The 14,934-nt window shown below is 44.8% G+C and overlaps 1 protein-coding gene across 1 annotated transcript in view; it reads right to left on the reverse strand.

The window, feature by feature from the left end:
• The window catches only part of DOCK1 (dedicator of cytokinesis 1), a 495,125-nt gene that overhangs the window by 414,639 nt on the left and 65,552 nt on the right, over positions 1-14,934 (reverse strand). Inside the window, 6 exon segments of the mRNA XM_040623969.1 lie at positions 313-394; positions 1,789-1,946; positions 2,810-2,945; positions 6,473-6,621; positions 9,007-9,103; positions 12,670-12,725. Of these exon segments, the coding sequence (XP_040479903.1) occupies positions 313-394; positions 1,789-1,946; positions 2,810-2,945; positions 6,473-6,621; positions 9,007-9,103; positions 12,670-12,725 (678 nt within the window).

Here is a 14,934-nt window from a genome sequence, read left to right on the forward strand (position 1 = left end):
GACCAGTTTTTAGCATTTTAATAAGTTATTCACGTAACAAAAAGGAACTGAATAACAACAGTCCATTAATGTGAAGGGAACTTCAGATACCAGTTTAAGAGAGTGCTGGGGTAAATCTCCATCCTGGGGATTCGAAGGGAAGCTAGAGACTCAAAACGGTTCTGGGAAAGTGTTTTATTATTACTGAATCCCCATGGATTACAGGCATCCCAAGGATCCATGCTCTAGCGGGGAGAAAAGTCAGAGGGAGGTCATTAAAAATAATCATTAGGATGGAGGATGATTCAAATGAACTTCTCTGGGTATACTTACAGTAAAGACAGCTCGCAAATTGTGTAATCTGTCTATATCCTTAGGCAATCCTGAACTTGACCAGCGAACCAGGTAGTTTTCACTTGAAAACAAAAGAAATAAAAGCAAATTCATTTCCCAAATACAACAGGGCACTAAACAGACACTCACATTGATTTATGATTACCAGCACGGAGGTCCACGATGCAGGCAACCATATGAGTTCAGAAACGTCAGCCAAGCCACACAGAGCTGCTCTTCCATTAACATGAAAGTAATCTCCCACACAAGGTAACAGTCGAGAACAGTCAGTACAAAACCTAGGGTTTTGTCTAGGGTTACAACTGCAGTGGAACTGTTTGCAAATGTCATTTCAGAGTTTATTATTTTAAAAGCATTACTGGTGTATGTAGATTGACTAGAGTCTAAAATTCACCATTCATTCATTTATAGTATAAAAGAAATACCACACGTCTATTTCACAGCCGATAACAACCGAATACGCCAAATACACAAATTGAATCCTAAGAGGAAGAAATGAAGTCCATATCAGAAATGAGGATGAAATTCATTCATTTGTTCTGTTTTCTGTCACATACTAAGTTTTCAATTTTTGAATAATACAGGGGCACCTGGGTGGCTCAGTGTGTTAAACATCTGACTCTTGTTTTGGCTTAGGTCAAGATCACAAGGTCATGATATCAAGTCCCCGCATCAGGCTCCCTGTAGAGAGTAGAGTCTGATTCTCTCTCTCTCTCTCTCTCTCTCTGCCCTTCCCCACCCTCGCACGCATGTACGCGCTCTCTCTAAAAAAAAACTTTGAATAATATAAACAAAGATGTTTCGGTTTTAAATGCACACACAAATACACACTTCACACATAATTTAAACCATAATTTTTCCACACAGACAAAAAGAAAGTTATATGAGAGACAAAAGCAAGAACTAGGAAAGAGACCACATTACAAATGACAGGAACGGCAGAGACGAGATTTATAATATTTTGTTCAACAAATATTAAGTGAGAGCCTTTATGTAGCAGGCACTGGTCTAGACACTACCTTCCAGCCAATCGTGTTGCAGAAAAAACAACAGGCCAAAGGTCCAAAAATGACACTGACAATAAACAAAGTTTGAAAAAGCAAGATTAAGACAAGAGTGCTACTACTTGTGGGTCTGGAAACATAAAACCCTATGAAGACAACCCTGGAAACAATTACTTCAATCTTTAGTCGCCAGGTCCTTGAAACAGCACAAGACAAAAACTCTACATTCACATACCCACGTGCACGCAAGAAAGAAGAAAGTGGATGCTGGCCCAGAGCCCAAGCCCTGCCACCACATGGTCCCAAAACAGCACTGGGTTCAGCTGCTGGGGAAAGACTGGCCAGCTGACCACCCACTGCTCTCTGTGAGAGCAAGATTTGTGGTGGTTCCAGGGCCATTTGCCTAAAGCTAACCAGAGAGGAAAGGCAGCAGCAGGGAAGTGTCACTAACCTGATGAATTTGGACTCCACAGGGTCATAAAGAGACATGAGCACTTCAGCATCTTCTCCGATTTTACAAACCACGTTTTTGAGGTTGACAAACAAGGCCAGAGAAGGGGTGGCGGCAAACTTTGCTTGTCTGTTAATATCTATGTTCTGCTTTTGGGACTGTAAGTAGAAATAAAATAGAAAGCTGACATTAGCAATACTCACCACTAACCCTCACTTTCTTTATTCTCGACAGAAGAGGAAACTATGTGCAACCAGCTGGCATCACCCAGCAAAGCCACAAGTCACTTCCTTGTCCCAGGTCAAGTTCTCAACATACGCACGGACCCAACTGAAAGTAACTACACCCTCTGCAAAGGTCACGATCCCATAAGAGTTTGTACTGAGTCCGGTCTTCAGATACTCAAGTGTCTACTCAATCAATCACAATGGCGTTTACACGCATATTGCTTAATTTTTGTTTCTCCATTAAGCTAAATCCTCCGAGGACATTTCTTATTTATCATTATGTCCTCGGTAGGTGGCACACAGCGGGTGCTCAGTAAAGACCTGCTGAATGAATGGCTGACTCAATCAATTGATTTCTAAATATCGGCTATATAGAAGATCCCATTGAGGACCAGCGAAGATGAAAAAGACCAGTAAGACATGTGTTCTCTGCCCTCATCAAGCTTAGAATGTCACTCCATGGGCTCCTATCAAAGAGGAAATGCAGCATCAAGTATTGTTCCCCATGACATGAGAACACAAGTCAATGTCACTAAGACCCTGACCCCTAAGATGAAGCAGGTGCTGTACAACCCTCCCCCACAAAAGAATGAAATCCTTTCCGGTCATCGGCAGCACGTTTTTGACACTGGGCTCCTTTCCATTCATCACTGTATGAAATACATGGTTCAGTTGTGCTTTTTTGGGATTTTCTAGTGCAAATTCTGGGCCTTACTGGCGGTTTATTAGTGTTGAAAGCAGTTACTGAGGAAAGATAGTCTAAATGTAAATGGCACATGACAGAGAGAACTTACCTTTTCTTCTTGCAATCTTTCCTCCACTTGCTTAGAAGCTATTTCATGAGCTCTGAAGAGGCTAATCGTGCTAGTTAGCTCTGGATCCAAAATGTTCCCATCTTCATCTCTTACCACCAAGTCCAGATCAAGAATTCTAGAACAACAAGGATTCAGAACTTCATGGACACAAACCAAGGGCTTTGACGTGTGCGTTACTAACTACTATGTGAACAGCATGGACAGTTTAGAGCACATACCTGCTACATATATTTGGGGGGGGGTATATATATATATATATATATATATATATATATATATATATATATATATATATATATATATATATATATATATATATATATATATATATATATATATATATATATATATATATATATATATATATATATATATATATATATATATATATATATATATATATATATATATATATATATATATATATATTATTTATTTATTTGTCAGAGAGAGAGAGAGAGACAGCCAACAAGAAAGGGAACACAAGCAGGGGGAGTGGGACAGGAAGAAGCAGGCTTCCAGCGGAGAAACCCGATGCGGGGCTCGATCCCAGGACCCTGGGATCACGCCCTGAGCTGAAGGCAGACGCTTAACGACTGAGCCACCCAGGTGCCCCTACAATCAGTTCTAATCCCCCAATTAGCCCATCAGAAGATCTTTGATAAAGACATTCTATTGTGTTTCGACACCAAACATGTGGAAGTTATCCATAATAACATTAAGCAACTTTCTGGCCAGATGGCTAGATGTAGTAGCCAAGTTAAAACACGAGCAGCATCTGTCCAATAAATCTGTCCATCTATATCTGGAAATGTCTTTTTGGCAACATTCTGTTTCCCCAAATCCAACAAAATTGTTAAGTGATTTTTAGCACAATTTTTATTTAAAGAATAAACAAAGACCATTACGTAAAGAAAGAAACCAGGAACTGTGCTATGTGATGTGCTTTGGTTTTCTTTTTAATAAGATATGAAGATCTTAACCACAGATGCCTTATACTTTGCCTTTGGGATTTTCTTCCTGTGATTAACAAGTCTATAGAAGCAGGAAATTTTCGGGTTTTTCTGCTTTTGAACCATACAGCAATGTAAAGAGTCTGTTGAAAGAAAGATAAATTTCAATGAAATAATGCCTTTAAAGAGTGTTAAGAGGAAAGTTGACTTGGTAATAAAGACTCCAACCAGACAAACTCATCTCTGACCTCTCTTCTCTGAAGGTCACACACCTGAACACTGGATAGGAGTCTGATACCGTGTCAAGCAGGATCACTCTGAGAGATATGCTGGGCCGCTGCACCATTTGGAAGGCAGTCACAAAGACCTTGTTTTTCCCTGTGACTATCTATTGAGCAAATCCACTGATGATGAAGCAGAACCAACTGGGCCTGTCAGCAATATGAGGGTAAACAGGCTTTTAAACAAATAGTCAGAGGCTTTTCACCCTGCATGAAAACAGCCTCGGTAGTTGCAATGATTGTGGGGTGCCTCAAGAGGAACAGAAAGACGTTTAAAAAAAAAAAAAAAGGCTTTCAGGCTCTCATCAGTTGTCTCTGTAACATGTTTCACTAATGAGGTAAAGCCCCTCTCCCAAATATTACCACTCATCCAAACCCTGAACCTGCTCCAGGGAGGAGTCAGTGCTGATGTGGGCGGGGTCAGTGCTGGTGTGGGTGGAGTCAATGCTAATGAGGTGGGGAGAGAATCCTTTCTCGCATAGGCAGAGCCAGTGCTGGTGTAAGATGATCTACAAGGCACCTGGCTTTAGGAGGAGAGGCCAGAGGTCCTGCAGGCCACATAGAATCAGGCTTCCTGAGGAGCAGAGGCCCAGGCTATGTACCAGCCTGCTGCATACATCCAGCCATGTGCTCCTCCCCTCACTCCTGCCAGGACAGGTGATCACATCCATTTCACAAAAGAAGAAAGCTAAGCTCAGAGAAACATCTAGAAGAACCCAGAGCCTGGATTCTGAACCAGAACCCTCTCATGGCAGAGTCCATGGTCTTTCCAGAATGCCACATGGAAAATGGTACAAGAAGGGGCCTGTCAGGGGTCTTCGCGCCAACCATTCTGCATTTTTCTCAGCAACCAGTGCTCACGTGCCTCTGAATCCACAGTGAGCTTCCACTATGAAGGCAGATCTCAGCAAAGCAAGAGGGCAAAAAACTGTCCTGTTAAAGACTGTATTTCCGATCAAAGCAGTAAATTATGTTTTGAAACACTTCCTTTCTTAACTAGATTGTTCCATGACATAATGTACTTTGGTTGCTTCCCACAGCCGAATTAAGCAGGTGGCTTCTGAACGTAAGTATAAAATACAATACTCCAATAGAAAACAGAATCAAAGCTCCAAAATTTGGTTTTTTTTTTTAGACAGGTCCTCATGAAATGGGTTTCCCTGCAACAATATCTAATATCCTACACACAGAAGTCTCTGACTTTTGAGAGGGGAGAGAGGGAGACACCTTCTTCTGTAGCCTTCTTAGTCCAGATACTACATCTAACTAATAATGTCGTTTTTATAAACTTTTCACACTTGGAAGGATGAAGTACTAGAAAACAAAATTATGTTATAATTCTGATTTTACAGGAAGGTTCTTTAGTTTACCCAAGGCACCTTTCAGCTGAACGGCTGGGGGCAAACCTCTCCCATTCTCTGAGCATACCATCCTAATGTGTAAAATGAGAGGTTCGGACTCTCCCAGAAGTTCCCCAATCTGCTGTCCAGCATGGTCTAACCCTATTTTTAAAAACTGCCGTTTCCAGCCAGCATTCCACATCTTGGAAATCAGAATCTTAAGGAGTGGGCCCCACAATTCTATATTTTGAAAGCTGTCCAAGTGCTTCTGATATAAACCAGCATCTGGGAATCATGTGACCAGATCATTTTTAAAGGCTTCCTGCAGCTCTGACATTATAGGAACAACGAAATAGCTATCCCGTGGGAAAGGACGTGGCCTCACTCAGGTCACAGACTTGGCAGAATCAGAATGAAGCAGCCTGCTCCCGCTCGGCATCAGGCGGGCTTGTGAACGCCGAAACGCACCGCGCTGTGGGCAGGGAGCGCACCGCTGCTGAAGGCGTTCAAGCAGAGCTGAGTGCAGGCTCGCTGTAGATGGGAACGTTTGCAAAAGACATCCTTACACAAGGCAAAATTATCTGTTGTTTATCTGAGATTCCGATTTAGCGGGCTGTATTTTGGTCTGCCAAACCTGGTGCCCCTGGTCTGGTGATAAGTTTCAAGGTGACCTTTGATGTCCCTTCCAACTCTTACAACTTAGGGTTCCACAAGGCATCCTGGTGCTTGCTGCTGCACAAAGTACCCCCAGGTCTGGACCGGAAGTCAAATACTATGAGCCGCAAATAAAGCCCCTTGTCGTGAGAGAATCAGAGCAGTGTCACCTATGAAGAGTGAAAATGACAGGCCACCCCGGCCCCAGCTTCTCGGAGACAAGAACAGGTTTTGACAATGACTGAAAACTCCTGATTTTTAGAATCCAATAGAAAATAACTTAAAAATGAAAACTATGCCCTTATTTTGATGTTAAAACATTTTTTATGAAAAAATCTGATTTTAGCCTCCTCAAGGCTTACAATTATTATATTGGATAATTTAAGCATGAAATCATCTTTCCAATAAACAAACCTGTTTCCATAATCAATTTTGGCAGTGACCTTCTTCTTCAGTTCTTTGAGCTCGTCCTGCGGCAAAGTTCCGGAGAGAATCTGTGACCGCCACTCAATGAGGTCGTAGATCATGTGCCGGACACTTCGAAACATCTCCCTATTGTCTTGCTACACAGAGGGGAGAGAAGCCATGTGTAAAGCTTTAGGTACAAAAAAAGCCCTGTGGATTGTTTTTCAAATACACATGTAGTACATGCTTTCTATGATGGGAGTCAATCAATGTCACAAGATCTTTCCAGCATGAAACAGGGACACGTGATATGGAGTCGGCTTCCTATCAGGCACTAAAAGATCAAAAGGCTAAGAGGTAATGCACCATCTCCAATATTCCATCCAACTTCCAGAGTATGTACCGCTGAATCGAGAGGTTAACCAGAGCAGGATCTGGATGTGGAGCCGCAAACCCAGCCCGTGAACTTCTCGGACGTGGCCCATAGATGGGCCACCCCGAACTTCCCAGAGTCAGCTTGAGCCTAAAGATCCTGCCATGGAGTCTTCGATATTTTGAAGACTGGGCCCTGTGCCATTCTCAGCACACCAGGCAACCGACCACCTGGGCCTGTTGTCAGCCGAGCTGCAGGGAACAGCATCACACGGGGACCACACGCGCCGTGCTTCATTCAGGGCAGACAGANNGGTTCTGCCAGGAGTAAAATCTCAATCTACCAGCTCTTGGTGCATTGACATCAAAAGGAAAACACAAATAAATTCACATTTTTATCACTGTCTACATATTTTGAGGAGGTTGATAATACCCCCCCCAAAAAAACAACAGTTTTGCAACGGCCAAGAGTACAATTCATCAAGGAAATTAGGGATTGCCCCTTACCTCCTAAAAGAAGCGGGTGGTTTCCTCCATGAAAAGTGATCAAGGAGACACTTAATTTGATAAAATTCTAAACATGGTCCCTATAAATATTAAAACGTGGCCACTGCTCCTTTTTAAAATAAATTCTGCTCTACGTATCTGAACCTCTTATCCCACTATTCCTAGTACATGACCTTCTTTCTAGCAATTTCTAAGACCCCCACCACCAACCTGTCAGAGAACACCCCAAGAGACTCTCCTGCATCCCACAGGCTCCTCATTATAGCATCATCCTAATGTTAATTTCTTAAATAACAACCAAACGGTCAAAATTAATGGTTTATTCCACAACCAGGTTTATTTCCTCTTACTAATTCATTTTTCTAAAGCCTAACTAAATATCTAAACTCTGTAATATTCTAACTTGTCTACAACCACAGAGCACAGCAAAAAACCAATTCATACAAAAAATACTGTAAGGAATTTCTTCTAGCCTTGTACAAATCCAACAGTGTAAGTCCATGAGAGGCAAACCTACATTTCTAAAAAGGAAGCCAAGGTGATGGCCGGGCATGCCTATCCCGGGCAGGAAGGCTAAAGCCGTGCCCACTAACGGATCAGTCAGCATCAGTCCTGTTTGTTTTGCTGCCATATTTTTGTTTAAAAATTGCTAAGTTGAACATGAAAGACCGACTACAAAATTGCTCAGATTTACACAAAACATTCATGGCTAACTTCACGCTTTTCGGTTTTTGAGAACATTTGATGACCAATTACTGCAACTGCTTATTACTGTGCATTTACAAGAAACCACTGTATAATCAAAAACAACAAGCCTGCCCAGAGAGCAGCTGTGGGACTTTTGCAAGTTTTCTGTGTTCCCAAGAAATCGATGCACTGACTTCTCTCCAGAGCCCTTGCTTTGTGCTGACAACATTAGCATATGAGAAATCAACACTCTGAATAGAAATACAGGCTTAACAAAAGGTAATCTTCTGCAAATATGAATTTATGTGCAAAGAAATGCCCCGAGGGAATAGGAAATGGAAGATGTCAGGAGTCTCAACCTCCCTGCCCTAATAAGGCTTCTTCCGTGATTGGGAGAACTGGACAGTTGTACCCAGAGCCAGAATGCAAACGACTTCCCCACCTCAGTAACAGGCACACATTGGTCTAGAAGACTATGTAGTTTTACTCAAATGATAAGAGACAGACAATGGCACCAAAAAAAAAAAAAAAAAAAAAAAAAAAAAAAAACACGGTTTTTTTTTTTCTTCCTCCCAAAAAAACCATCTACTGCATCCATAAATAAGCACCCATTACAGCTTAAAAGCAGATTTTAGTTTCCATGATCAAAATACAAACGTTGGGGTTACATCAATGCAGCCTGCCTAAGCTGTCTTCCCAAGCGCTCCAGCAGCCTGTCTCAGTGCTTTGTCACCAATGCTTTGTCACAGTGAGCACGGCCGCACCCCAACACAAAGCAGGTCCAAGAGGACAACAGCCCCCCAGGGAGGCCAGAGTAATGGGCCATGTGGTTTTCTCTGCCCTGAGCATGACTCAGTACCCAAAGTTCTGCTTTTGAGGTTCCCAAGGAAAGGGGGGAAAAAATCCCATTGGTACAGCAAGATCCAAAAAGACCATTATCTGTTTTTAAGCTTAGATTCAACATCCAGTTCTCTCACCACATAGAGCTGCCTCCAGATGGTGGACCACTCCCGGAGAGTCGTGGTGACTTCCTGTACGAGCGGGAGGTCACCCGGGATGACCGTTTCATGTTGCCTAGGGGAAAAGAGGAAAGGACAGCCACGTTCATGGCTTCATTAAAGTCTGCAAGTTGCAAATTCCAAATCCAGTCTACAGAATTAAATATTTAAGCAAACGGAGAGAAAATATACAAATAGACTGTGTCCACACATAGGAACACACACACCTCTAAGAACGACAGGTAATATTTGTACAGAGCCTGAGTGTGTTCATACATGACCCTACATGTAAAGGCGTCTACCTCATATGTCAAGGTAAGATGAAGGAGGCAAATAATATCCCATTAGAAGTCTTCAGAACGTCAAGGTCTGAGAGTACATACATTCATAATACGTGTACCCATCTATCTTATAGATGCCATCAATTATAACCAACCTGTGTGGCGTTAAAATGCAGGTTTGGGTTAAAATGATTTTTACATTTCCATCATGCATAAAACTCATTATATGATAATACATGAAGCAGTTCTCCTTGGCGAAACACTGATGAGGCTACATCTCTCACATGTCCAGAAGTACTCTATCTGATCCCAACACTCGGATTATCCCTTCCCTTTTCCCTGCACCCCGAAAGGTTAACCCCTGACTTATTCTTAACTTGCTATCTATTTGTGCTTTTTTTTTTTTTAAATCATATCAGCCATTGTTTTCCAGTCACATGCTCTGTATCAGGCTCTGTGAGGGAGGACTTAGAATACTTAGAATTGAGGAAAAGATTGAAGGGAGGCTCGTGAAATTGGGCCACCTGGCCCCAGATGCCCTGAACAGACAAGACTCCAACCAGCATGGAATGTGCAGGGATTCTGAGATAGGTCCCACCCACGTATCTTGAACTGGCTGGAGCCGAGATCAGTGAGCGGCACTCATACTTGGGCTCACATTGGGGTTTCGGCCTGCGATGACCCACTGAGGGTAGGGACTCCCAAAGGAAGAGACACTGGAGTCCCTGAGAGAACACCAGTCTCCGTAGACAGGTCTGGCCACATGCACCACCTGGAACAGCAGGGGCCAGATGTCCGAGGCACAGGTGCGTATGGGACCACCCCCCACAAAACGGCTTTTAGGAATTCCCCTCTGACGGGACATCATCAGTGACTATTACAGAATGTGGTTGTTATAGCAGCCCTGCCAAGTCTGTCACCAAGGTTCCCAGTAAGGATGCTGATGAAAATATGGTTCCATTACACTCAGCAAGACCATCCTTAGAAAGCCTCTGGGGGGGGGATTTCTCTTCTCTCAGGATCAGCACATGTGTCAACAACTGGGATGCTTCCATCCTCCAGATCCTGAGTTTCATGCTGAGTCCACTGGGCTCTTCCATTGGCTATCAGAAACTCGGAGCTCAACTAGACGCCCCTGCTCCTACCACATACAGAGGGCCTCACTGCTCATGCTGTGTCCTGGTCTCGGTTCTGCATCGTTCTCACTTCCTCCCTCTTCATAGGCCTGATCTGTCCCTGGAACGAACACGCTGACTGGCTCTAATGTGTCTGATCAGGCTTCCTTGTATTATCATCTCTGTAACCACCTCATTACCTGCAAGGGGTCAGCAACGTACAAAGCCAACAGCGGCTGCCTCATAGGGTTGTCGATAAGACCTACGGAAAGAACATCATGCAGGGCATGGAAGAATGGGCAGGACCCGGCAGACACTCAGCCAATGGCGGTAGCTCTAAATGATCAAGCTAGACATGAAGGGACAAGTCAGGGCTGGTGGCCCCCATCCGAACATCACCCACAGAGAGGAAACACAACAACACGGGCCATGTCAAACAGAGGGGCAACACAGGGCCAGGAGAAGGGCAAGGAGAGCCCCCTGGGAGTAGTGGGCAGGGGGGGAAATAGGCTAGGAAGCAAGAGAAACAGGGTACGAAAGCAACGGAATAGACAAGGGGCTTCAGTGAAGGGGACAGCCACCAGTATGCGCCAGAACAGCAGCCCTGAGAAGACACTGGAAGCCCGGAAATTAGGAGGCACTGGTAGCCATGGGAGCATGGAAGAGCAGAGAAAAGGGAACTGCCTTGGTCACGGGGAAAAGGCAGAGAATCGGTGGCAGCTGGCACACAGCAATGAGGTGGAATGTCTCAGAGTGAAGGGGGCACAGAAACAGCAAACCCTGAAAGAGAGACAGGGTAATGACCCTGGAGGGCAAGGAGGCAGGTGGGGGTGGGATGACAGACTGGCCTGCCCTGGAAAGAAGGAAGGACTGTGGGGAGGGGAGGTCAATGTCTGCAGATCGCTGGAGGAAAGGAGGAGCCGTGAGACCACCTGTCAGGTCTGAAGGCAGGAGGTCTTTGCAAGGAGGGAGACAGAAGGCAGCTGGGTGTGGGTGCGAACAGCAGTGGGGAGGCAGGACCAGAGAAGCAGTGTGGGGAGCAAACATGCGGAGCCCCAACACATCGGCAGAGAAACCGTTTCTTAACTGCTTCTGTCTTTGGTGCACCATTCACACGCTCACCCTGGGGCATCTCCCACGAGCCCCAAGAACGGGAGCCAAAGTGTCTGTCTGTGTGGGTGTGACACCACTCACTGAGAATGAAAATAATCTCGCGTTCACTTTACTATTATGCTTCATAATTACATTCTCCATATATTCTTTTGTATACGCAGTGCTTTTTTACAAAAATTAATCACAGTCTGACTTCTATATTGATTCTGATACAGACAGATGTAAAATGCATTCAATGCATACTTCATTCCATTATTTCTACAACAAGAGTCAAAACTTTCCTTTTTTTTCCTTCCCTTTAAAACTCTGCACACAAAACTTTTTATCTATATAAAAAATTATCATATTACAGGTCATCCCCATCTATGCCTCTAAGTTATTTTCTTCATTTTAATTATGCATCATGCAACTTCAGAACCCGAGCTAGTCCTTTTCATATGTTAAAAGTACAGTGCTTGGAAAGGCAATTTTGTAATCAGCCAAAGAGATGTCATTATGCAGTAATCATATGATTAGTAATTTTATAATTTGCATATTTAACTGAGGGTGAAGATGTAGAAGAGACAAAAAAGGAAAACATTTTAATGCTCCTTCTTCCAAGTTCACACCTGGCTATTCATTTGCCATTCCTGCCTAATGGGTTCTCGTTCTATAAAAGTCCTTTTAATGATCTTATACATCAGTTTTATGACCTCTAAGAAACATACATCACAATTAGACAAAATGTAAATTCACACACGTCCCAATTTACCAACTGTTGCTTCACCCTAAACCCCATTTGTGTCATAGCGTTCAAAGTTTTCCAGAAAAACAAACTCAGAGTGGGGGGCTGGAGCCTCTACCCAACGGGACCGCTCACAGAGCACAGAGCACTGGGCCAATGCTACCCGAAATCGACATCGGGTCTAATGAGCACAGCTGCAGGTCCAGTGCTGACTTCAGACTTTTCAAAGGTCCAAAACCATGCTGTGCACATGTCTCCATCCCAACCCCCTTTCTCTGCCCGGAACTCCTGTCCCATCGCAGTCACTCACGCCCACATCCAACCCCTAACAGGCCCTGCCATAGGGACGAGCAGCAAAGCCAAATACAATCGCTGTGTTTCTTCATTTAAACATTAAGACCAGACTCACCCTTTTCCTTCAACTATGGCTTCTTTAAGATGAATATATGAAGCAGGAAATATACCCTTGGGGGGAAAAAAAAACAGTAATTTCATTATCAATTTGAATACCAACCGAAATCAAAAACCACCCTGACAAAGTGAGGGTAGGGATGGCTGGATTGCTATTAATCCTGCAAGCCTCGTCGTAAGTCTCACACACAACAACACACAACACAGTGGGGCAAACAGGAAGTATAAACTCAGCCTGCTTGTGTTTCACGGAGACTACCGATGTCCCGGAAGAAAACAGAAGCGATCTGTGTGCCAGGAAAAAAGCGCACAGGGCTGTCCTGTGTCTTCCCCACAGGATGCACCTCAGGTCCCCAGCTGCCCTTGACCCAGGCAGATCAAAAGCCAGCAGTTGCCTAAAAACAATTTCTGATGATGGGCTTTGACAGTTCCTTCTTTCAAAAAAAGCTAAAATGGCCATGGAAAGTTGATTTCCACCATTTATCATCACGTACGCATGTAGGACTATTTACCTGACCCACAGATTCTCATCAATCTCCCAAAAGAGGGGCCATCTGAGAAAATACAGAAAGTGGGTGAATTCCACCCAATCTGCATGACTCCCAGACACCAGTTTCCGTAAACACAGCACCCCGCAGCCCCCAAGTGCAGCACTCCCTGGCCTAGCAGCACGGTGCGCCAGGGAGAGTTTCTCCAGGGCAAGGTCAGCGTCAGGTGCAGTCCGTCAAGTGCTAGGAGCTTTACCAAGACTGGCTGTCCTGCTTCCTGAGCAAACAAAACAGCCCCCTCGCTGGGGTGAGGCAGAAACGAGCCCCTGAAAGCAGGCAGTGGGGCAACAGGCACTGGGACCCAGGGCTGCACAGCACAGCGGATACGGTCTCCCATGTGAGATTTAGTGCTTGCGGCAGAAATCTACTCAGCGGCACTGGCGGTTTCCAGGCACCTGTTGTGTGAACAGGAGCCTCCGACTGGGTTTCCCTGGCATCTGGCCCCAAAGGATTTACACAGGAGGACCAGAAACCACAGCTACTAATCATGTTTGGGAGGGGCACGAGCACCATGGATTCTCGCTCCTCCTGCCTACGAGGAAAGCCGGAATTTCACATAAAGAATTATCACAGAGAGCAGTCAAGCAGAAAGACAGTGGCTGAGCAAGAAAGCGGACCAAAGGGCCCCAAGGCTGGGAGCTCCACCAGGTCCCAACTGTTCAGCACAGTCCCCAATCCCAGGATGCCTCCAAGAGCACATGGGATGTCAACGTGTGCACTCGGATGGAGGCGGGAAGAGGACAAACAAGCCAGCGTCACCCGTGCCCACAAGCAAAGACACCCTCCCTCTCAGCAAACCTGCTGCCGGGCACCATGAAGCCACAGGAGGAGGGGACATATGTGGAGGCCTGAAATGAGCAATCCCTCCAGCCGGGGTCGTTCAAAACCAGTCCAGACAAACTACATCTCTGTGAATAGCTAGACAAGGGATGGTTCCAGAACACCTGGGAGTCTGGATGACTGGGGGCCAAGTCCCTTCTCTGCACTGCCCAGCGGCACCCACTACAACATCATAGTGTCTTTAAAGGCTGAAGAGCTGCCTCGTCTTCCAACAAGGATTTCAGAAGAAACCACGCAGCTCAAGCTGGCCCCTTCGCAAGTGAAGGCTACAAAGGACGAACAGCTCCCACCTGTCCAGCAGGGCCCGGCTGCAGTGTTTCTGGGGCAAGTAGGGCAGGCAGGTCCTGTGCGGGAGCTGCCTGACGTTGGAAGCCTGAAGTTACAGGCTCGGGACCACGTGAGGAGCCCAGTGCAACAAGGAGATCATGAGAGCAGCGTTAAGAAGCAGAAGTAAAACGAACCATCTGTCAAGCATAGGTAGATATTAAAGTGTGTGAGTTCATGTGGACAGAGCCTAATCACAGCTTAGAATGGACATTATTTCAAAATCACAGAATAAAACCGGAGGGCCGTAATTAGGTTTTGTGAAGCTAAGAACAGAAAAGCCACAACAGAACTGTGTCAGGGAGTGTCCAGCACACGGACGGACGCGTAATTGCAGTCCGGCTTCAGAAGTTCAAAGAGCCATGCACGCAAACGGCCCTGGAAAGCAGAACCTTTCTTTTACAAGCGACTTAGGCAGTTTAAAAATAGTTCTATGCAAGAGGAAAACAAGCACTCATGAGCTTTTGCAAACCTGCTGTCATCGAGGATAATGTAAGACTGAAAATCATAAGCAGCATTTTTTTTCTGAAGTCATTATACCCGGGTCCTTC

The sequence above is a fragment of the Ursus maritimus genome, unplaced genomic scaffold (genome assembly GCF_017311325.1).
Source record: "Ursus maritimus isolate PB19 unplaced genomic scaffold, ASM1731132v1 scaffold_7, whole genome shotgun sequence".
NCBI classification, from domain to species: domain Eukaryota; kingdom Metazoa; phylum Chordata; class Mammalia; order Carnivora; family Ursidae; genus Ursus; species Ursus maritimus.